Source organism: Argopecten irradians, chromosome 2 (genome assembly GCF_041381155.1).
Source record: "Argopecten irradians isolate NY chromosome 2, Ai_NY, whole genome shotgun sequence".
Lineage (NCBI taxonomy): Eukaryota > Metazoa > Mollusca > Bivalvia > Pectinida > Pectinidae > Argopecten > Argopecten irradians.
In genome coordinates this window covers 10,677,833-10,702,874 of record NC_091135.1, presented here as the reverse complement: position 1 = coordinate 10,702,874, position 25,042 = coordinate 10,677,833, and the positions used below count along the sequence as shown (strand labels likewise).

At 36.9% G+C, this 25,042-nt stretch overlaps 2 protein-coding genes across 2 annotated transcripts in view; both read left to right on the top strand.

Moving 5' to 3' along the window:
• Window positions 1-56: 56 nt before the first annotated feature.
• Window positions 57-19,788, top strand: LOC138314426 (sodium- and chloride-dependent creatine transporter 1-like). Its single transcript, XM_069254752.1, has 14 exons — window positions 57-339; window positions 606-737; window positions 1,131-1,275; window positions 1,658-1,774; window positions 3,449-3,581; window positions 4,307-4,441; window positions 5,343-5,446; window positions 5,811-5,935; window positions 7,769-7,881; window positions 15,753-15,890; window positions 16,731-16,833; window positions 18,208-18,308; window positions 18,925-19,095; window positions 19,321-19,788. The coding sequence occupies exons 1-14, from the start codon at window positions 96-98 to the stop codon at window positions 19,417-19,419; spliced, it is 1,860 nt and encodes a 619-aa protein (XP_069110853.1). The 5' UTR covers window positions 57-95; the 3' UTR covers window positions 19,420-19,788.
• A 103-nt stretch (window positions 19,789-19,891) lies between these two features.
• Window positions 19,892-25,042, top strand: part of LOC138314427 (uncharacterized) — a 39,209-nt gene continuing 34,058 nt past the window's right edge. Inside the window, exon 1 of the mRNA XM_069254753.1 lies at window positions 19,892-23,758. Coding sequence (XP_069110854.1) covers window positions 23,689-23,758 — 70 coding nt within the window. The 5' untranslated portion in view covers window positions 19,892-23,688. The remainder of the gene's footprint in view (window positions 23,759-25,042) is intronic.

Here is a 25,042-nt window from a genome sequence, read left to right as displayed (position 1 = left end):
TTTTGCATCTGATTAAATACTGGTACATAAATATTGTGACTTACTTTGTTGCTTCATAACTCTGTTTAACGTACGCTGCAGGTATCAAAAGGAAAATGTCACAATCTGAGAATGAAGACACCAGTTACGTTTTAATAACAAAAATACCGTATGTGGATGACAATGATTTTGACACTTGTGTAGAACAAAGACAAACTTCGAGTAAGACAGGGCCAATTCACGAGCAATCGAGAGAAACATGGGCTAAGAAATCGGACTTCATTCTTTCGTGTGTTGGCCTAGCAGTCGGTCTAGGGAATATTTGGAGGTTTCCCTACCTTTGTTATAAAAATGGTGGTGGTATGTAAAATTTAAACATATTTTTACGTATACAACCCGTTATACTTGATAAATCCAAAAGGTATAAAAGATATACATAACTCAAATAATTAAAAGACAAAGTGAAAGCATAACTTACATGCCAAGTCACTTCTTCCACAAACAGTCCGACAGGTTCAAACTATCTGTCTCGCGAAATATTGCACACTTTTTGTATTTTTTAAAAAAGTCATTAGATGAACAACTAAATCTATACATTCTGGTAACGATGAACTTATTTTATGAAGGTGCATTCCTCATACCATACGGAATATTCCTAGTATTCGGCGGAATTCCACTGTTCATGCTGGAAATATCCTTAGGCCAGTACATGAGTCTCTCCGGTCACCGTGCCTGGAACATCTGCCCTCTGTTTCATGGTAATACATATGTGTTTTAATATTTTTTTTCTTAAACATAGATATGAAAAGAAAACAAATATGCAGATGAGAAACTCGTGATGCAACTTTTTTTTATAACTCCCGTCTTTTTCATATATATTTTTTAACTCTACTTATCTTATTCGGTATGTATATTTTGCAACTTTTGCTTTTTATTTATTGTGCTACATTATTAGTCGATCACTCAATTTACAAAATGGGGCAAAGAGATTACAAAAGAGTGTTTTAAAGCACAGTCGCCACGTTGGTGGATAACTCCGCTTTAATTTCAGCATTAAAATCCAATTAAAATAGAAAATTAGGGGCACTACCAATACTAATATCAACTCTTACTAAATTAACATACATTTTAGTACATATTTCCTTTTTTAGGGATAGGAATATCAAACGTAGTCACGTGCTTCTTCATGAACATTTATTACATCCTCGTTCTCGCGTGGAGCGCCTACTATCTCTGCATGAGTTTCACTTCCGTCCTTCCGTGGTCTAGCTGTAACAACTGGTGGAACACCCCCCGGTAATTAGGATAAAGACTTCATAATTCAATGTTCCTTGTATCTAGTATTTTCATTTGCTTTAAACTTTACTTCATCAGCCCATTAAAGAAATAATACTGTCTCCATTTGTAACGTCGATTCTAATTTGCTGAGACAACGGCGTTATGATTCCATAGAAAAAAAAGTCCCAAATCGGAAGATTTGAAATCTGTATCTTTAGTAAATTGAATTGTAAGGATTAGTTTGAATAGTTTTTCATGTTATGAAGATATAACACAGACGTTTATGTGTAATCTCTCAAAAAACACTAACATTTTTATAACAAATTTATACTCATTATGAATACATTTCGTTACCAAATCAATCACGTATCTTAAAAACAAATCCAAAATTATCTTACAGTTGTTCGATGGAAGGAGAGGGTATCACCAACGCTACCTGTAACAGTTCTGTTTGTGAGTTATCACAGGTAAACTGGACAACGGAGAAACCAGTGGATCCTGCCGTGGAATTCTGGGAGTAAGGAGAATTAGTATTATTTGATTATACGACTTTATTAAAATTGATATATAGAAGGTGTTCCTGGTCACTTGTGTAATGGAAGTTGCTTTCAAATTAGTGAGATAATCCAAGACGGCTGAAGTGAAACATTTCCAGCATCACTGGAGACAATGCTACCATTTTTGATAACTTCTGCAGTCAGAGTTAGGATGTCTAAAACCAAAATAAATACATTTGATACAGTTACCAGCATGTACTGCTGTCAGGGTCTTTTCTGTCGGTAGTGTTCTAGTGTCTTTGCGCTTGATTCCGTTTGAGCTTGGTTTAAAATTTTCCCGCTCAAAGAAACCCACAAATATGTTGACCTACTTTCATTATCAAGATGGCTACACCTTCTCGTCCCCCTATGGTAAACAGAAGTTTGTGTCTGTAAACAGTTTATTATCATATATGTTTACACACTCCAGTGTGTGAACACCTACGGCGCCTCAAATGGGTCAACTCCAAGATCTCTTGATTCCGATCGGCTCTCTACTTTGAACCACTTCTCATAGCGCATTTTCTTTCAAATAGCATTATATTTACTGTATAACAGGTAATTGCTTATCCAAAGGATCAAATTATAAAATATTACCTCTCTATTTAGACACTATATTTTATGGCGGAAAGATATCACTACACATTGTTTCGTGGCAAGTTTCCTTTAATGAAGACGATAAAATGGTCACTACGGTATAAATACAGAATTGAAGTTATATGATAAATAAGTTTCCCAACGCGTGGCTGTTGTTTATCATGATTATCTAAACTCAAATTTTCAAATTTTTAAAAAACATTCGCTAAAGCTGGTGTCTTTTCTAAATTTGAAAATTAACTAACTCGAGTTTCACTACAGTGACGGTCAAATTAATATCCACAAACTTACATATCCGCGAACTTAACTATCTGCGAGTAATAGAGAAAGAATGATAATTAAGAACTATTAGTTAATGTTAGTAATTGACAACCCCCCCCCTCACACACACACACTCACACACATAAGTATTAAAGAAGAAGATCGCGGAATTTTTTCTCATCGCGAAATCAACAACTTTACTATAAATTGACAGCTTGTCAACATATGTACTATCATGATGATGACATCTACTTTAATAACATAGGACTCGTTTTTATCAAAATAAAAAACGGACAGCAGTTTGCACTGTACATGTGTCCATTACTCTATGACGTGTTATTGTGAAAGTTGTGGAATTGAAGCGTAAATGCGGACAAATAAAATGGTCTTTTACATACCAAATAGTGTAAAATTGGCTATTTGGGATTCTGACAAAGGGGTCCTATTGAGCAGGTTGTCGTTATACAGAGTTGATTGTTAAGACAGGTTTCACTGTATCAATAAACTCATCTGATGAATTAAATCCGTTGCTATAGCCAGTTGTAATTTGCAAAAAAAACCATCTTAACCATAGGTATCTTGAAAAACAATTTTGTAAACTGAAAATTTCGGTTTGGTTTTTTTTCATCTCAAATGCTAAAAATAAGTCTACTCTTAGTGAATTGAGCAGAATGTCGTATTTTTTCAATATAGAAAATAAAACAATTTGAAAGAAAATATACTAGTTTTATGAATTTTATGAGATATATCATAATATATTTTTTCTCTGATATCATTATATTTTTTTTTCTATGAAGGCGTGGAGTTCTGCAGTTGACATCAGACATCACAAAAGGCGGTGGTATTATATGGGAACTGGCATTATCTCTATTGATAGTGTGGATTGTGGTTTATTTCTGTGTATGGAAAGGCGTAAAGTGGACAGGAAAGGTATGACAGCATAATGTGTAATAATAAGTATAACTTCTTGACGTTTGAAGAGAATTTTCAAATAATTCTGTAATGGCTAAATCAACGACTTTGTTATACTGCCATTCAAAGACTATTACCTCAGGATAACGTTTTATAATCAACTAAGATTATTGAAAGATAGTCACTTCTGGATAGGATCCTAACAAGGACTCATTTTAGGATGATACTTCTGTCTATATCATATCTTTGTGGACAAGAAGTCACCTTTTCCTCTATTCGTTGCTAATTAGCTTTATAGAGTCATATGTATTTGTTTCAACGCTTGTAACCAGTTGTTAATATACTATAAGTGCCAAAAAGCATATATTCAATTATAATTTGTATGAAGTAAAAAAATCACTATGATGAAAAAAATATAGATATATAATGTTTAAATATATTCTAATTTATCACATTTTCCACCTGATATCCAGTGATTTCGCCTGTGTAATGTTTTTATCGTATGTAACTAGTGGCGGCCTCTACTGGATTTTCGGAATACATTTTGAAGTAAATTCTTAGTTATGTAGGTAATTGTAGTTATGTGATAAAAATTATCTTAAATTTTTGTTCATTTCATATCGCCAAGTCTCGCAAAAATAAAAACTTCTTAGACTCGTTTCATAAAATCTCATATGAAATGAACACTCATGTAGGATCCTATTTGTATTCACTTGTTTATCACTTATTTATTTGTTTTGCAGGTTGTATATTTCACTGCAACTTTCCCCTACGTCATACTGTTTGCTCTGCTAGTTCGGGGTTTGACACTAGACGGCGCTGCGGATGGTCTACTGTTCTACCTTAAACCTGACTTATCTCGACTTACCGATATTCAGGTTATCATTTCATGATGGCACTCTGATATCGAGGTGCTTTTGTTTCAAAAGGGCCACTAGCTTTGCGAAATAAAGATTAAACGCTTTATGAACGGCTCGTAAGACATTATGACCGAGGCTAGAATGACTAAGTTTTCTCAGCTATCATATAGAGTAGAATAAGATACTTTGCCAAAATATCCAGAAGAATACCTAGCATTAACCATATCATAATAAGATGGTTATTTATCTCGGATTTAAGATTGAAAATTTACCAAAATTTTATTATATATTTAAAAAGGCGCATAATATAATATTAGATCTGTTAACTGAAATAAAAAAGACGAAATTGACTATTTCCTCTGTTTAGTTCTGGGGGATCAATTGAATTGCTCTTTAACATTTAACATACCTTTATTCAATTTCTTTCACACAGTTATCCTTCCTTAAAATTTGTAAAAGTAAATTTCAATAACAAATAAACGATTTATGACCTTGATTTGTCCATATAGCGACACAACGTTGTATGTTTGAATATAGAGTTTAACAAACCTTCACTGCTGACAAATGGTATTTATTCTCTATCAAAAACAGGAGTAGACGATTTAGTATTTTTCTTCAGTTACAAAAGTTACTAACTTTACATTTTTACCACACTGAAAAGTTTGAGCTTCTAATCTTACTTTCAAGATAAAAATATCAATAATAATTAATTGCATCCCTAAAATATCCAGTAGCACTACGGTATATCCTATATCGATTTAAGTCCTGATTGCGCATTCTTATTTTGTTTAGTTAATTAGACATATATATATATATTACACAATTAAGCACCAATTATTGTTCAAATAATAAATATCGTTTATGTTCTGTCGGCGGTCGAGCATCTAGATATTTAACCAGGTTTTAATGTTGCATATAGGTGTGGATAGATGGAGGGACGCAGGTGTTTTTCTCCTATGCAGTCGCCATTGGTGCAACTATTACATTGGGCAGTTACAACAAGTTCTCAAATAATTTCTACAAGTAATTTCAAGTTTTGTTATTATCGACATTCATAACAATAACGTGTGATACAATTTCATTTCATTGATGGTACTGTTATAACTTAAACAACTAAAGGGGTTACCGTAGAAAAGCCTAATTTTGAAATTAGTATGATCACATTTTGTGTGGTATAAGGTTGAGTGATTGACTTATTTGGTTTATAATACTCTCTTCAAATAAATAATCAGAGTTTTTTGAAAATAAAAGCTGATAACTACAGGAGGTAGTAAGGGACGTGTTGCGTTGATACTATCCAAAATGTACTTATGCGCGGTGGATGAATGAAACTTTCAAATAACAGGAGTCACGCCCTTTTATGAGCTCCTATATTTCTGTATTTTAGAGACTGTTTCCTGATATCATGTATAAACACCGGGACAAGCCTTGTAGGGGGCCTGGCTGTCTTTTCTGTACTTGGTTTTATGGCAAAACAACACAATATACCAATATCAGAAGTTGCGGACGCAGGTATGTATGGCAAAACAACACAATATATCAATACCAGAAGTGGCGGACGCAGGTACATAATGTCTGTATGGCAAAACAACACAATATACCAATACCAGAAGTTGCGGACGCAGGTATGTTTGGCGAAACAACACAATATACCAATACCAGAAGTGGCGGACGCAGGTATGTATGGCAAAATAACACAATATACCAATACCAGAAGTTGCGGACGCAGGTATGTATGGCAAAACAACACAATATACCAATACCAGAAGTGGCGGACGCAGGTACATAATGTCTGTATGGCAAAACAACACAATATACCAATACCAGAAGTGGCGGACGCAGGTATGTATGGCAAAACAACACAATATACCAATACCAGAAGTGGCGGACGCAGGTACATAATGTCTGTATGGCAAAACAACACAATATACCAATATCAGAAGTGGCAGACGCAGGTATGTATGTCGAATCAACACCAATTACAAAAATACTAAATGCATAATGTCGTTATGACAATATATATATATATATATATATATATGTGTGTGTGTGTGTGTGTGTGTGTGTGTGTGTGTGTGTGTGTGATATAAAATGAGTGTTAAATCGATATGAGAAATTTTATGAAACGAATCTAAGAAACAAATTTTTAAACCTTGGAGACGAATTTCATAAATTTCATTAAAAATCAACACAAAAGATTGTATGGCCCATGGTCTATTGTATGGAAATATGCATAATTCATAATAATGTGGATGTTTTTAAATTTTGGCCCTATTTTGTCTAAGAAATTCAAGAGCGCATCGCAAGTGCATATATATTATATCTGTACATACCTAGTTCATTACAAAAATTACAAAATTGTTTTGAAAAGTTGACGTATTGGGGGACCAATGGAGGACCAAACCATATATGGGCCTTTAAGTTAGTTTTCATCAAATACTTACTACAACTTATAGCGCGCCCCAGGTAAATATTACATGGGCAATGTCACTGGATATAAGGCGGAATGTGTGATAGAATTAATCATATAAGATTATTTTTGTTACTAGTACATGTCCGGTTATGGTACAGTTATACATATAATAATGTACTTGTACATGCTCTCGATTTTATGTCTCCTTGATCCAGCGTTTATTTCAGTATTCTGTATTTGCATATTACAGAGTTATCTGCCCTTGCGGGTATGTATTGATTGTGACGTCTTGTATTTGCGAGTGTAACGTCATACTTTTTAGAGAAAAACGACGTGAATTTTGCTCACAAAATAATAACGTCACAATGGAAACCTACCCGCAAGGGATACAACTCTGTAACATGCAAAGACGGAATACGTCCCTGTGACGGAGAATCATGACAGAGATAAATGTCTGTATAATGTTCCGCTTATTGCTCAGAACGAAACGAGTGTGTCCTACTGGTTTTCACTAAATCAGTATAATTTGAATAGGAGAATTTTTCGATAGTTTTAGTGGTATGCTGCAGTGAGATAGCACTATGAAATGGGCAAGAATTATATGCCCATAAGATCAAAACAAACTAGACGTGAACATGTGATGCCATATTTGATTAATTAATTTGAATGATCTTATATATCACATGAAAACATATTATTTGATGAAATTGAAATTCATGTTGTCTTTTAAGCAATCATGATAATTTCATTGATCGTCCAGTCGTTGTATAAAATAAAATCCTATCTTATGTGTAACAATTTTTCAATATTTCCAATACGAGCATTTGAAATAGAGTAACTTCTATAAAATAAGTAGATATAGATTTCATGAAATTGAAATCATATCAAATATATATATTGCTGACGCAATGAGTATCAGAATTGTTATTTAGGTCCTGGGCTCGTCTTTGTGGTGTATCCTAAAGCTGTCACCCAGATGTATATTTCACCGCTATGGGCCGTGCTGTTCTTCTTCATGATAATTCTCCTAGGCCTTGATAGTCAGGTAAAGATGGTGCTGATTGTTTCTACACTAACGCTACTTAATTATCATTTTTATCTACATGAGAAAACGACATATCAGATGCTCTACGTATATTACGAAGATCAATGAATTCAATTGGTTCATTTTGTTAATTTATCCCAAATAAAGTTTAGAAATGGACCAATAATCCAATGAATAAAGTTTTCTAGATTTTTTAGGTTTAGGTTTATTATTCAATAAAGTCAATTAGGATCACGTTGGACCATCATTGCTGAGATATATTAACACTTAAAACACACATTTAATAAATGCCAATACCCATCTCACTTACTGAGTGACTCTCCATCTCACTTACTGAGTGACTCTCCATCTCACTTACTGAGTGACTCTCCATCTCACTTACTGAGTGACTCTCCATCTCACTTACTGAGTGACTCTCCATCTCACTTACTGAGTGACACCCCATCTCACTTACTGAGTGACTCTCTACCTCACTTACTGAGTGACACCCCATTTCACTTACTGAGTGACACCCCATCTCACTTACTGAGTGACACCCCATCTCACTTACTGAGTGACACCCCATCTCACTTACTGAGTGACACCCCATCTCACTTACTGAGTGACTCTCTACCTCACTTACTGAGTGACACCCCATCTCACTTACTGAGTGACACCCCATCTCACTTACTGAGTGACACCCCATCTCACTTACTGAGTGACTCTCCATCTCACTTACTGAGTGACACCCCATCTCACTTACTGAGTGACACCCCATCTCACTTACTGAGTGACACCCCATTTCACTTACTGAGTGACACCCCATCTCACTTACTGAGTGACACCCCATCTCACTTACTGAGTGACACCCCATCTCACTTACTGAGTGACTCTCCATCTCACTTACTGAGTGACACCCCATCTCACTTACTGAGTGACACCCCATCTCACTTACTGAGTGACTCCCCATCTCACTTACTGAGTGACACCCCATCTCACTTACTGAGTGACACCCCATCTCACTTACTGAGTGACACCCCATCTCACTTACTGAGTGACACCCCATCTCACTTACTGAGTGACTCCCATCTCACTTACTGAGTGACTCTCCATCTCACTTACTGAGTGACTCTCCATCTCACTTACTGAGTGACTCTCCATCTCACTTACTGAGTGACTCTCCACCTCACTTACTGAGTGACACCCCATCTCACTTACTGAGTGACACCCCATCTCACTTACTGAGTGACACCCCATCTCACTTACTGAGTGACACCCCATCTCACTTACTGAGTGACTCTCCATCTCACTTACTGAGTGACTCTCCATCTCACTTACTGAGTGACTCTCCATCTCACTTACTGAGTGACTCTCCATCTCACTTACTGAGTGACACCCCATCTCACTTACTGAGTGACACCCCATCTCACTTACTGAGTGACACCCCATCTCACTTACTGAGTGACACCCCATCTCACTTACTGAGTGACACCCCATCTCACTTACTGAGTGACTCTCCATCTCACTTACTGAGTGACACCCCATCTCACTTACTGAGTGACTCTCCATCTCACTTACTGAGTGACTCTCCATCTCACTTACTGAGTGACTCTCCATCTCACTTACTGAGTGACTCTCCATCTCACTTACTGAGTGACTCTCCATCTCACTTACTGAGTGACTCTCCATCTCACTTACTGAGTGACTCTCCATCTCACTTACTGAGTGACACCCCATCTCACTTACTGAGTGACTCCCCATCTCACTTACTGAGTGACCCCATCTCACTTACTGAGTGACTCCCATCTCACTTACTGAGTGACTCCCCATCTCACTTACTGAGTGAGACACCCCATCTCACTTACTGAGTGACACCCCATCTCACTTACTGAGTGACTCTCTATCTCACTTACTGAGTGACACCCCATCTCACTTACTGAGTGACTCTCCATCTCACTTACTGAGTGACTCTCCATCTCACTTACTGAGTGACACCCCATCTCACTTACTGAGTGACTCCCATCTCACTTACTGAGTGACACCCCATCTCACTTACTGAGTGACACCCCATCTCACTTACTGAGTGACCCCCATCTCACTTACTGAGTGACTCCCACTCTCACTTACTGAGTGACACCCCATCTCACTTACTGAGTGACTCCCATCTCACTTACTGAGTGACTCTCCATCTCACTTACTGAGTGACTCTCCATCTCACTTACTGAGTGACACCCCATCTCACTTATGAGTGACACCCCATCTCACTTACTGAGTGACTCTCCATCTCACTTACTGAGTGACTCTCCATCTCACTTACTGAGTGACTCCCCATCTCACTTACTGAGTGACACCCCATCTCACTTACTGAGTGACACCCCATCTCACTTACTGAGTGACTCTCTACCTCACTTACTGAGTGACACCCCATCTCACTTACTGAGTGACTCTCCATCTCACTTACTGAGTGACTCTCCATCTCACTTACTGAGTGACTCTCCATCTCACTTACTGAGTGACTCTCCATCTCACTTACTGAGTGACTCTCCATCTCACTTACTGAGTGACACCCCATCTCACTTACTGAGTGACACCCCATCTCACTTACTGAGTGACTCTCCATCTCACTTACTGAGTGACTCTCCATCTCACTTACTGAGTGACTCTCCATCTCACTTACTGAGTGACTCTCCATCTCACTTACTGAGTGACTCTCCATCTCACTTACTGAGTGACTCTCCATCTCACTTACTGAGTGACTCTCCATCTCACTTACTGAGTGACACCCCATCTCACTTACTGAGTGACTCTCCATCTCACTTACTGAGTGACACTCCCCATCTCACTTACTGAGTGACTCTCCATCTCACTTACTGAGTGACTCTCCATCTCACTTACTGAGTGACTCTCACTACTGAGTGCTCCACTTACTGAGTGACTCTCCATCTCACTTACTGAGTGACTCTCCATCTCACTTACTGAGTGACTCTCCATCTCACTTACTGAGTGACTCTCCATCTCACTTACTGAGTGACTCTCCATCTCACTTACTGAGTGACACCCCATCTCACTTACTGAGTGACTCTCCATCTCACTTACTGAGTGACATCCCATCTCACTTACTGAGTGACTCTCCATCTCACTTACTGAGTACTGAGTGACACCTCCATCTCACTTACTGAGTGACACCCCATCTCACTTACTGAGTGACTCTCCATCTCACTTACTGAGTGACTCTCCATCTCACTTACTGAGTGACTCTCCATCTCACTTACTGAGTGACTCCCCATCTCACTTACTGAGTGACTCTCATCTCACTTACTGAGTGACACTCACTACTGAGTGACTCTCCATCTCACTTACTGAGTGACTCTCCATCTCGATTACTGAGTGACTCTCCATCTCACTTACTGAGTGACACCCCATCTCACTTACTGAGTGACTCTCTACCTCACTTACTGAGTGACTCTCCATCTCACTTACTGAGTGACTCTCCATCTCACTTACTGAGTGACTCTCCATCTCACTTACTGAGTGACTCTCCATCTCACTTACTGAGTGACTCTCCATCTCACTTACTGAGTGACTCTCTCCTTACTGGACTCTCATCTCACTTACTGAGTGACTCTCCATCTCACTTACTGAGTGACTCTCCATCTCACTTACTGAGTGACACCCATCTCACTTACTGAGTGACTCTCCATCTCACTTACTGAGTGACTCTCCATCTCACTTACTGAGTGACTCTCCATCTCACTTACTGAGTGACTCTCCATCTCACTTACTGAGTGACACCCCATCTCACTTACTGAGTGACTCTCCATCTCACTTACTGAGTGACTCTCCATCTCACTTACTGAGTGACTCTCCATCTCACTTACTGAGTGACTCTCCATCTCACTTACTGAGTGACTCTCCATCTCACTTACTGAGTGACTCTCCATCTCACTTACTGATTGACTCTCCATCTCGATTACTGAGTGACTCTCTACCTCACTTACTGAGTGACTCTCCATCTCACTTACTGAGTGACTCTCCATCTCACTTACTGAGTGACTCTCCCATCTCACTTACTGAGTGACTCTCCATCTCACTTATGATACCATCTCACTTACTGATGACTCTCCATCTCACTTACTGAGTGACTCTCCATCTCACTTACTGAGACTGACTCACTACTGAGTGACCCCATCTCACTTACTGAGTGACTCTCCTCTCACTTACTGATGACTCTCATCTCACTTACTGAGTGACTCTCCATCTCACTTACTGAGTGACTCTCCATCTCACTTACTGAGTGACTCTCCATCTCACTTACTGAGTGACTCTCCATCTCACTTACTGAGTGACTCTCCATCTCACTTACTGAGTGACTCTCCATCTCACTTACTGAGTGACTCTCCATCTCACTTACTGAGTGACTCTCTACTCTCACTTACTGAGTGACTCTCCATCTCACTTACTGAGTGACTCTCCATCTCACTTACTGAGTGACTCTCCATCTCACTTACTGAGTGACTCTCACCTCACTTACTGAGTGACTCTCCATCTCACTTACTGAGTGACTCTCCATCTCACTTACTGAGTGACTCTCCATCTCACTTACTGAGTGACTCTCCATCTCACTTACTGAGTGACTCTCCATCTCACTTACTGAGTGACTCTCCATCTCACTTACTGAGTGACTCTCCATCTCACTTACTGAGTGACTCTCCATCTCACTTACTGAGTGACTCTCTACCTCACTTACTGAGTGACTCTCCATCTCACTTACTGAGTGACTCTCCATCTCACTTACTGAGTGACTCTCCATCTCACTTACTGAGTGACTCTCTCTCATTACTGAACTTACTGAGTGACTCTCCATCTCACTTACTGAGTGACTCTCCATCTCACTTACTGAGTGACTCTCCATCTCACTTACTGAGTGACTCTCCATCTCACTTACTGAGTGACTCTCCATCTCACTTACTGAGTGACTCTCCATCTCACTTACTGAGTGACTCTCCATCTCACTTACTGAGTGACACCCCATCTCACTTACTGATTGACTCTCCATCTCACTTACTGAGTGACACTCCATCTCACTTACTGAGTGACTCTCCATCTCACTTACTGAGTGACTCTCCATCTCACTTACTGAGTGACTCTCCATCTCACTTACTGAGTGACTCTCCATCTCACTTACTGAGTGACTCTCTACCATCTCACTTACTGAGTGACTCTCCATCTCACTTACTGAGTGACTCTCCATCTCACTTACTGAGTGACTCTCCATCTCACTTACTGAGTGACTCTCCATCTCACTTACTGAGTGACTCTCCATCTCACTTACTGAGTGACTCTCCATCTCACTTACTGAGTGACTCTCCATCTCACTTACTGAGTGACTCTCCATCTCACTTACTGATTGACTCTCCATCTCACTTACTGAGTGACTCTCCATCTCACTTACTGAGTGACTCTCCATCTCACTTACTGAGTGACTCTCCATCTCACTTACTGAGAGACTCTCCATCTCACTTACTGAGTTGACTCTCCATCTCACTTACTGAGTGACTCTCCATCTCACTTACTGATGACTCTCCATCTCACTTACTGAGTGACTCTCCATCTCACTTACTGAGTGACTCTCATCTCTCTCTCACCACTCATACTGAGTGACTCTCCATCTCACTTACTGAGTGACTCTCCATCTCACTTACTGAGTGACACTCCATCTCACTTACTGAGTGACTCTCCATCTCACTTACTGAGTGACTCTCCATCTCACTTACTGAGTGACTCTCCATCTCACTTACTGAGTGACTCTCCATCTCACTTACTGAGTGACTCTCCATCTCACTTACTGAGTGACTCTCCATCTCACTTACTGAGTGACTCTCCATCTCACTTACTGAGTGACTCTCCATCTCACTTACTGAGTGACTCTCCATCTCACTTACTGAGTGACTCTCCATCTCACTTACTGAGTGACTCTCCATCTCACTTACTGAGTACTCTCTCCATCTCACTTACTGAGTGACTCTCCATCTCACTTACTGAGTGACTCTCCATCTCACTTACTGAGTGACTCTCCATCTCACTTACTGAGTGACTCTCCATCTCACTTACTGAGTGACTCTCATCTCACTTACTGAGTGACTCTCCATCTCACTTACTGAGTGACTCTCCATCTCACTTACTGAGTGACTCTCCATCTCACTTACTGAGTGACTCTCTCATCTCACTTACTGAGTGACTCTCCATCTCACTTACTGAGTGACTCTCCATCTCACTTACTGAGTGACTCTCTATCTCACTTACTGAGTGACTCTCCATCTCACTTACTGAGTGACATCTCACTTACTGATGACTCTCCATCTCACTTACTGAGTGACTCTCTCACTACTGATCTCCCACTCACTACTGAGTGACTCTCATCTCACTCCTCCATCACTCTGACCCCATCTCACTTACTGAGTGACTCCCCATCTCACTTACTGAGTGACTCTCCATCTCACTTACTGATTGACTCTCCATCTCGTAACTGAGCGACTCTCTACCTCACACTGAGTGACTCTCCATCTCACTTACTGATTGACTCTCCATCTCACTTACTGACTCTCCATCTCACTTAATTACTGTGTTACTACATTACTGACGAATGACAACCAAAATGATACCATTCTGGATTCGGGATTTTGGATTCGAATAACGAATTCGGTGCCAGCACTTTATTCGTTATTAAAAATGATCGAATACATACCAATTCAAAAAAAAAAAAAAAAAAAAAAAAAAAAAAAAAAAACAACAACAAAAAACATATTAGTACATATTCTCACAACCTCCAAAAAAAACTATATACCTCGATAGATTGTTGTTTTGATTTTGAATAACGTATACGGTGCCAGCAGCAAATTCATTGTTGGATGTCTTACGAATCCAATCATGACGTTTTCTCAGGTGCCCATGTCCCCACGTGGTTATGTGACTGTCGCGGGCGACTACATTAACGCTAACACTAGCACTTAGTCTGTAAATATGCCAAGAGCACCACGTTATCGTATTTTATAATGTAAATAAATATCACATACGTGATCAGCATAGTTAATAACTATAACAGTGTGCCGTACAAACATTTCATGAAGTGTGTATAGTGATTTAAATTCTGTTGCGTCTGGAATAAGGGCCAATTTGCAGAATAGTTGACTATTTTTTCGATTAATTTGATAACGATTCGCAATTTCGGGACACTGTATAGATCATGTGTTCATGTTCATGTCTCGATAGTGGAACTCTTCAATGTTATAATGCAAAAATTTCGTATAAATATTTGATGCAATGGATCGGACCAAATACAAAATATAACAGGAAAGGATGTTTGAAAATCAATTGAAAGATATTTTCACATAATAAAACCGGTCTCGACTATACATTTAGAAGTATATCGGTGGCTTCAACGCTGGTTCAACGCCCGAACCGACTGCAATAATGAGGTTGCGCTGAAAGAATAAAAATATGATGTTGTTTTCGAGAAATATTTACATTTGTCGAATTTTGAAATATTTATAATATAATATGTCATCAACTAAAACATAGGACAAGTATCAAAAACTCAGAAATATAAAGATAAGCATTTGCATGATTGCGAGGGCAAACACAACGCGGAATTCGAAACAAATAACGTCATTGAAATGCGTGACTTTGAACAATGTATAATAACATATAACATACATAATTCACTAATTCAAGAGCGACGGAATGAAACGCAATATTAACTCACATGCATATCTAAATAAATGTGCATATATTTCATTCCGATTTATTAATATTGACCGATATAGACATACAGTAAAGATGCATATGTTCGTCAATGTTGTCAATACATTTTCGTTCCATTCTACTGGTGACAGTTTGTCGGTGTAGAGGCTGTCATTACGCCCTTGGTAGACTTTTTCCCTAAGTATCTCCTGGGCAAGAAACATCGGATGGTATTCGTAGCTGTGTACTGCGTGGTCTCCTACTGTGTTGGTCTCTCCATGGTTTCAAGAGTAAGTTTTAAAAGTATTTCACGGTTTTAAAGACTAGGCAAATTTTATTTCTGGTCATTGTGAATTCAATCTAAGGAACAGGTAAATAGAATAACACCCATTGCGTAATAATGTAACCACTTTATATCATTTTTTTTAATATATTTTACAAAAAAATTGAATAAAACACTGAGTTGTAGTTAAAGGGCCACTACCTTTCCGAAACGACTTTTAATTTTTATAATAGGAATGTAAAACGAGATCAATAGTTTTGTAGATTCGCAGAAGTTATTAACTATACGTTTACTAGCACACTTATCATCACCTTCAGAACTGTTTAATTAGAATAAATAAAATGTTGATTTTCATAACGCGGGTCGTTTTATGTTTCCCGCCGTCGTCCTAAATGCCGCGCGGTAGTTGACTATCACTGCGCCAGACGGCAAAACAGCGAAATGAATCTCCACTTTTATCGTACATTAGACAGGAAATCTTGCATATGTTTGGTGTTGTAACCTCATCTTAAGCCATCGATATATATTTTCTTTTGTTATTAATGTTTTTTAAGAAACCTTTAAATTTTGCTCCGGAAAGGTTGTGGGCCTTTAATGTTTTACGTCATCTTTATGGCTTCACCATACAAAGTGGTAGTCGATATTAAAAAAATTATCTATGTAAAAAATGGAGGATTCGTAATAAAACTAACATTATGGAATATTCTATTTATAAAAAAAATGAAATATGCTTCAATTTCCACGTGCATCGTGTGTGCGTTTGATGCCTGCCTAAGCTTACATTTGACTTAAATAATAAATCGTTCGATCACTGACCCTTTGGTATAACAATATTATTTTGTCTTAGGGAGGAATGTTTATATTCCAATTGTTTGACTACTATTCAGCCAGCGGCATTGTTCTGTTGTGGACCAGCTTCCTAGAGACAGTCGCTATCGCCTGGGTGTTTGGTAAGTAGACAAGTACATCTTCTGTATATGCTCTCAGTAACACCAGATAACGTTCGCTGAAGATTCATTCATCCATGAGGGAGATCACGACTATCATATAACAAAAGACCGACATATGTGTGAATACGAATAAGGATAGTACATCAATGAAATTTGTGGAAGATCCTTTAAATCTTTAAATACCCACTATCTTTCCGAAACGGCTTTTAATTTTTTTAAATGGGAATGTAAAACGGGATCGATAATTTTGTAGAGTCGCAAAAGTTATGAACTTTCCGTTAATAATACACGTATCATTACCTTCTGAACAATTTGATAAAAATAAATAAAATGTTAATTTTCATAACGCGGGTAGTATTATGTTTCCCGCCGTCGTCCTAAATACCGCGCTGTAGTTTACTATCACTGCGTCAGACGGCAAAACAGCGAAATGACTCTTCACTGTTATCATATATATAACGCAGGAAACCCTGCATATGTTTGGTTTTGTAACCTCTTCTTAAGCCATCGGTATGTTTTTTAATGTAATTAATGTTTTGAAGAAACCTTTATGTTTTGCTCTGGAAAGGTAGTGGGTCTTTAATAAGATATAATGGAAACTAACCTTCTATCAACAAACTTCAAAACGATTATGTGTCGAATATGTTGCATCTGCAATACGTTCTTAGATTAGATATGCAAAATCGGGAACATTAGTCAACTTTATATGAATTTTAGTAAGGATTTGTTTTGCTAATGTACATTGAAACACTGTATTGGAGTTACTGTTGATTTTTTTTATCCGCAAACAAAACTTAAATACCCTCAAAAAGAACCCATGAATGATCAAGTACTCTTTTGTTCTACGGTCATGTTGGTATGAACCCACATTACATGTAAATAATAATATGGTTCCTTTCGTAGAAGTACTCTTACGCCATTTTCATATTTCATAATTTTTATTTTCAAACAAGCTTACATCACTCTCTCTTTATTACAAGTCCTTTACTCACATCCGTTTAATATAAATAAACGCAATTAATAATCATATAAGTATAAGTACATGATGTCAGCATTTTTACAAGAAATAATTAAAATCAGGAAAGACAATTTTTGTGAAATAAAATAGAAGGGAGACAACTCCATTTCACTTTAACTTTAATTGAAATTTGATATGAAAAAAATATGAATATATTCAGAGTATGAGCAAGGTGGTTTTGGGCCACATACCTTTACTGACAGTATGAAACACAAATTGGGCGATATGCAAATAAATTGGGATATTGTGACATGGGATATATTTATAAATTGTAACATTTGGGCGATCCGTCTGTAATCTTCATGTACATTAAGTCTTTCACTTCCAGTTGTTCACTCGTATATTACACTTTACAGGTGTTGATTACTTCTATGACGCCATTGAGATGATGCTTGGTTACCGGATCAGCCCCTATTTACAAATTTGTTGGAAATACCTCACACCCCTGTTATCTCTGGTAAAGTATGATTAATTCATCAGCGTTAAAACAATCTATGTTCTAAACTGGAAGGCAAGTATTAAAAGTAGATTTCTCGGACATGCGAATTCTACCCATTTCTGATACTAACCGTCTTGAGGCAACGGAATTTTACTCTTTCCATCTACTTAATTAGTACGTAGATGCAATCTTTACTTTATAATTAGCGTCGATAAAAAACTACAATTGTTATTATATACTTAAAAATTACTCTGTCTAATTAGTATTATGTTGTAACTTACCAGTGTTTCTTGAACTCAGTTTAAAGGTGTGCTTGAGGTTGATACATAAATAATATACCAATATGTATTCAATGCTATATTTATTTCATGAGAAACTTACCCTACACCACACTTTTAAAGTGACCAAAAGTTTAATTCATCAACTCAATAAGCGTCCTTCCCAAACAATTTTAGAGGTAAAGCGTATGATTTGTATATTTTCTTGGTTGCAAATATGAAGTTTTATTTAACAGTAATTAAAGAAAATACAATTTAAGAAATACATCTTTGGGACTCATTGCTCGTAAGATAGACACATGGTTTACCATTGATAACTGTAAATTTGCCTTAATTTATTTCATTGCATTTGACAGGGATTATTTATTACCGAACTTGTACTGTTCCGGCCTCTGACCTACAACAAATCGTACCAGTATCCCAGCTGGGCTCAGGCGTTTGGGATTGCATTGGCCCTCTCGGCTATGTTATGTGTTCCTGTTTGTGGTGTAGCTAAACTGGTTTCCGCTTCCGGATCACTTTCGAAGGTTTGCTTTATTATAATATATCAATTGACATGTTCTATAGAATATGTTTATATGTTTTAAAACCAGCTTTTTTTACCAATTAGAATTGATTTGAAATCCCCAGATAAAATGGAATCAATTTTATGTTTACTTTTATACCCTAATTTCCACCTAGATTTAAATGTAATTTATGTATTAAACTACAGGAGGCAAAGAACATTATTAAATGTGCCATTTCGTTTTCAGAGATGGGAAAAAGTCACATCACCTATTCTTGAAAGACACCAAATTCACCCGAACTGGGAAAGACAAAATTGGAAAGCGAAAAACGAAATATGCTTATAATTCAAGTTGATAATGAGTTGAATATAATGCATGTAAAACGGTCTGAAGCTAGTATATTAATTATCCGAAATAAAAGGCCAAAAAAATCATATCTCTATCGAATATATATTTAGCCACTATAGGACCTTCTTCAGTTCAAATTAACACTACACAACATGTTCGTCTACATGTTTGTTTACATCTATTGTGTGCAGGTACGAAATGTCTACGCCCGCTTGATGTTTATGGCAGGTTATTTCGACCGAACATGCTATATGTAAAATAAGATAACTTTCAAGAATCGGGAACCTATGTGATATCTTCCTGGATAAAAATTATCAATATTTATGTGTTGATGCAAATTAAATGATAATAAAAAAGACTACTGTCTTCTTGGGCATTCTAGTGGTTACTATCTGATAACCACATATACCTAATGTTGAGGTGTTTTTTTCCCAAAACGGAATAAGACAATAACCTGATTGTCAGATGGATTTTTTAGTTCACATGGCCCAGTTCACCAATATGAGCTTATGACATACTATAGTGTGGGTCGTCCGTACTTCAAAAATGCACATAATCAAATATTTCAAAACTACTGGTCGTAATTCACATAATTAAATCCTTTAAAACAACGGGTCGTGATTCAATAATTCAAATATTCAAATCCTGCAAAACCACTGGTCGTAATTCAATAATTCACATAATCAAATCCTTCAAAACCACTGGTCGGAATTCAATAGTTCACATAATCAAATCCTTCAAAACCACTGGTCGGAATTCCAACACATTCGGCTGGTACATGTTCCTTTGGCGTTGGGGCTCCAAATTATACATCTTGTACTGACCACCCCGCGACCTGAGAGGCGGGACCACATGGACCCATTTGTAAATTGGGATTCACAATTGAACATATGGTTGAACTAACAGGGACTGAGGGGCAGGACCAAATTGGGATCCATTTGCCAGCCATATAGCTATAACAATTTCTCTGAAAGTAATGAATGGATTTCTGTCATATGTATTTTATGAAAGAGCTTCAAGGTAATTAACCCGTAACTACAATACATGACACTGCTGTGTCCGGTTCTTGCTCAGATAAGTTTTTGGCATTAGTAGGAAAACATACAATAGTCACGCAATATCAGAATGACGTATATCCAGATTATTCAACAATCGCTTTCTCAACATATACGAAAGAAGAATGGACAAAAGCATGTCAGCATTGCATTGGTAAGATAGTGAATTAATATCTGCTTCTTACATACATATGTAAAGTGTAGAACATTGTCCATGTGTTCGTCCGATAGCTGGATATAATCAGTTATGTAGTTCATGAATTGAGCATTTATATTAAATGGTATTCATAAAAAATGAGGAAAACTGGAAACTGCTATGTGTATGAATAGTTATATTTGAAAACTTATCCATTAGCTAAATTTGTATAGATGAGAAGAAGACACGGAAAAAACTGATGTCTTCTATTTTATTTCTTATATTGTAAAAGTTAAACGGAGACAGCCCTAACTCGATAACATTATCATAACAATGAATGATTCTGTCGTCAGAATGCTGCGCGCTCAAGATCACTTCCAGACTAGCGGGTTAATGTAGGCGCAGTATAATATATAGCAAATCCACAGGCGATACAAGGGAAATTACTCATAAGTTCTTGTAAAATTTTACAAGCTGTCTACAACATATGGCTTCAATATAGAAATAACTACTCAAGTTACGAATATATGTAGTAATTTGGGAAAACAAAAATAAAATACCGACCGACAAACTAGAGATAACCTAAATATTATCGGGTACAACTTCATACCAAGTCAGTAAATCAAAACCTCTCTGTCTGCTGTTGATAAAAATAAACTTCATAAAAAATCGGCAAATGTGTGTCGACATAATCATTTGTGATATTTTATGCTTGTCGTGTGAAAGTGTCAAGTGAATAAGTTAATTATTAGTGTCAAAATTGGCACTAACTGAGATAAACAAATGTTATTTAGTTTCCTTTAATGATATAAAAGCGGATATATAATTACCTAACACATGCTTTGATAACATAAACAACCAACCTTTTATAAAGCAAAACTTATTTTATCAAATATATTAAAAATACTTTTTTTCATAGATAATGAAGAATTTACACTTGTAATCTTGTTATATAAAGCGTGTGATATTTTCTTCACAAACAAACTTTTGATGGAGGCTATTTTGAGTTTAAGATTATTCGGATTTTTTTTAACATAGAATCATATCATCACCAAAACCGTTCACTCCACCACTTTTCCTCCCATCCCTACTGACAGTGACAGTACGATGAGGATCTCGAAAAAGTTTTGTTTCTTACATGGTTAAACGATATATTTGCCGGATAGAAGAATACTAAGAATAATACTACTCAGTTATTTTTTAAATTTTCTTTCTATCTCCGAAAGAGATGATTATAAGTGAAAATATCACACAAAATGTGAGTGTATTCTAAATAAACCGTGGAGCGAAGCGGTTTATGATGAGAGTACACTCAGATATTTGTGTAATTTCACCATTACATAAACTATTCTTCAACTAAATATTTATAATTCTATCTTCCATAAGTTAATGTCTAACAAGTTCAGAATTTCTCTAAAATCCTTACGCCGTTGCATTAGCCAATCGCAAGCAATGTTACATACAGCTACGTCCTTGTTTCCGGTATGGCTGAAGAAGGAACTTTGAATCCAATAAAATGCTTTTTTTTATGAAATATACTAATAATGCATGAATCTTTTTTCAATAAAGAAATTTGTGAGAATAAGATTTTTTCAGACTCTTTCATTTGTGGATATGAAGGATAGGGATATTCTACCCGAGGGTCACAAAATGTAGTAAAACCCGAGGCTTGCCGAGGGTTTTGCAACATTTTGTGATTCCGAGGGTAGAATATCCCAATCCTTCATATCCACTTTTGAAAGAGTATTTTTCTTTCATACCTTGTCATTTTATTATAATTCTACATCTTTAATATACCGCCATTTTGAAATAAATTCGGAAAAAACCGCGACTGAAAGTCAATTTTCCATACATGAAAAAATACGTGATATTTTCAACATAAATTTCGTTGTTTGCATCTTTTTTTTATTAATACCAGTCAAGTTTGTGGAAAAAAATGTTAAAATTTACCGAGGAAATAAAAATTTTGTTGACGCCGTGACGTCACGTGGCATTTTTGCATGGGTAGCCATGCAATACAGCCTCAGGCGACATGAGTGTATTGCCATAGACCAGCCAGTATTACACTGGTATGAAAGAAAATTCTTTATTGTACAGCGATGACATGAAGCAATGCCGATTTAATCATTTTTCACACCATAGGACGTCACAATAGCAATATCAACTGCACTTTTAAAATGAGAGATGCCATATCTAAAACACATATAAATGTATCTTGTCTAGTACAGCAAATTAGCATTAAGTCATGTTCTCAAATTGTTAAACTTGATCTGCATTAATCTCTAACAGGAGCTCTCAGCTCTCAAAATTTAAAAACGAACGAAGATTGCTTGAATCTTATGCTTATCATATTACAAAACCTGGAATACCACTGGTAGGACACTATCAAGTCATATACATGTAAAAATATAAATGCTGGTGATATAAATGTGCATTTGTTAAACATATACCAGAAACCTATATATACATTTTAACTTGAATGATAACATGGTATTGTAGATGAACCTCATTATCTTGGAGTTAGCATACAAAATCATCAATTATCACCGAGGTATTTAAATTGTTAGTTAATTAACTTTTCATAGCAAGAGTGACTCGAGTTTTATTGCGCTCATCAATATCGACACTAAATGAATGAGTATTGCCTCTCTTAATTTGTATTATTATTTCGGTATTAAATAAATATGTTTACACGTACATGATTGTGTTACATAGCTTGTAAAAATCACGTGACTGATTTCTCCCGCAAACCTTTACGTGCAGATTCAGTAGCCACGAGCAGACGATACAGTGCGTGATGGAAGGAGAGGAACCACGCGATTAGGTGATGACTTATACTGTCGACAGGATATTTATACTTTAAAATGTTACACCATTAATCAAAGTGGTTGTTTTGGTATGCTCTCAAATCTGGTATCGGGGTTCTGAGGATGTGGATGTATAGACTTTTATGGAAACTCTACCGGTGTGAAGTTATTCCTGTGGACTAAAGAGACAAAAACAACTGCAGTATTTCACACGTAGCTGTATGTTCTTTGGAAAACAAAATACGTTATAAACATAATAGCCTACAGGATGGAGTGGTTCTCGATATGTGTTGTTCTAGTGATGTTGGTTATACCGGGTAGACACACACAATCCACAGGTGAGTCAGTAATATTTATGTTTACTCGGCATAATTAGAACAAGTTTAAAAACTTTTTTCGTCGTGATAAAGTTTGAATTTTTTTTAGTTTCTTATTCCAGAAGAAGTGATATCTATCTTGTGCGGGAATTTGGGAGTATGTATCGTTAGAATGTTTTTCAAGTGTCTTAAGTGTTTAAGCTAATCGTAAGTGGCAGTTTTCATACCTCCGTATAGTCTTCTACAAGTTTTAGTAACCACACAGGTTCTGGGTAAAGTGGCTCTATATTCCAAAGAGGGCTCTGGGAAAGAAATTTTCTATCGGTTAGCAAGTTTATATCAGATAAAAAATATTACGTAATCACGTGTTTCAGTACAAATGCCAAGGAATATTACTTTAAGTCAGTTTTTTATGGATTCAGAGCCCAAAAAATCACTATGATCAACGATAATGATAACACTATATTCAGTCATTATCTCATAGTGGTTTCGGGCAAGTTTTTAAACATTTAAGTATCAAATCCATGAAACAATATACCAAAGATGCAATATGATGATTCATCCAATTAGTGTTCATTGCAATGGAATGAATGTCGGAAGAATCATGTCCTTGATTATCAAAAAATCAATGTTATATATTTTCTGCCATCAAATTAACCCTCAGTGAACCCCTTCAACAGGTGCGCGTGCACGATGATGTTGTAAGAAAAAAACGGATTTGCAAATTAACATGTTTAGGGTTCTTCACAGGTGGCCACATCTAAAACAGATACCAGAAGCTGAAAAAGCATTGGCTTTTCAACTCCAATTAGCTTAGTAAGTCGACGCGACTTAAAGAAAAGATTTTACAATATTTGATATATTTAACTAAATTGATGACTTGCCATCCTTATATTGCTATGGTCACGTGATATCTGACAGGTATGGCTTCACATTTGTATAAACATAACTATAACATTAAGTCTCTAAAATGTATGCATATGCTCTCTTCTCTCAACACAAGTCGTCAAAACCAGTCTTCGTTGACTCATTTAGGCATCTATGAACGAACTACTGTATAACGCTCAAAATATTTCGCGGTTTCCTTTATGGGGTATATTTGCAGAGATTGAAATCCGCGGTTCATTAATTTCTGTGATATTTTTAGCCAATGTTGGTATGTAAGTGAATGAATCGATGGTATTTCTCTGGTGTTTAGAATTCAGTGAAACGCGAATATTGCGAATATGACCCATCTGCGAAAATAACCCGATGTATAGTAAATGTAATGGAATTGATAGTAATCTCTCTTAATGCGCTCGTAGA

What these genes read in the sequence shown, in the direction of transcription:
- LOC138314426 (XM_069254752.1), top strand. Translation starts at nt 96, where the DNA reads ATGTCACAATCTGAGAATGAAGACACCAGTTACGTTTTAATAACAAAA. An exon ending in CGCTATCGCCTGGGTGTTTG is followed by an intron (nt 16,834 to 18,207) that starts GTAAGTAGACAA and finishes TACACTTTACAG; the next exon opens with GTGTTGATTACTTCTATGAC. An exon ending in TCACACCCCTGTTATCTCTG is followed by an intron (nt 18,309 to 18,924) that starts GTAAAGTATGAT and finishes TGCATTTGACAG; the next exon opens with GGATTATTTATTACCGAACT.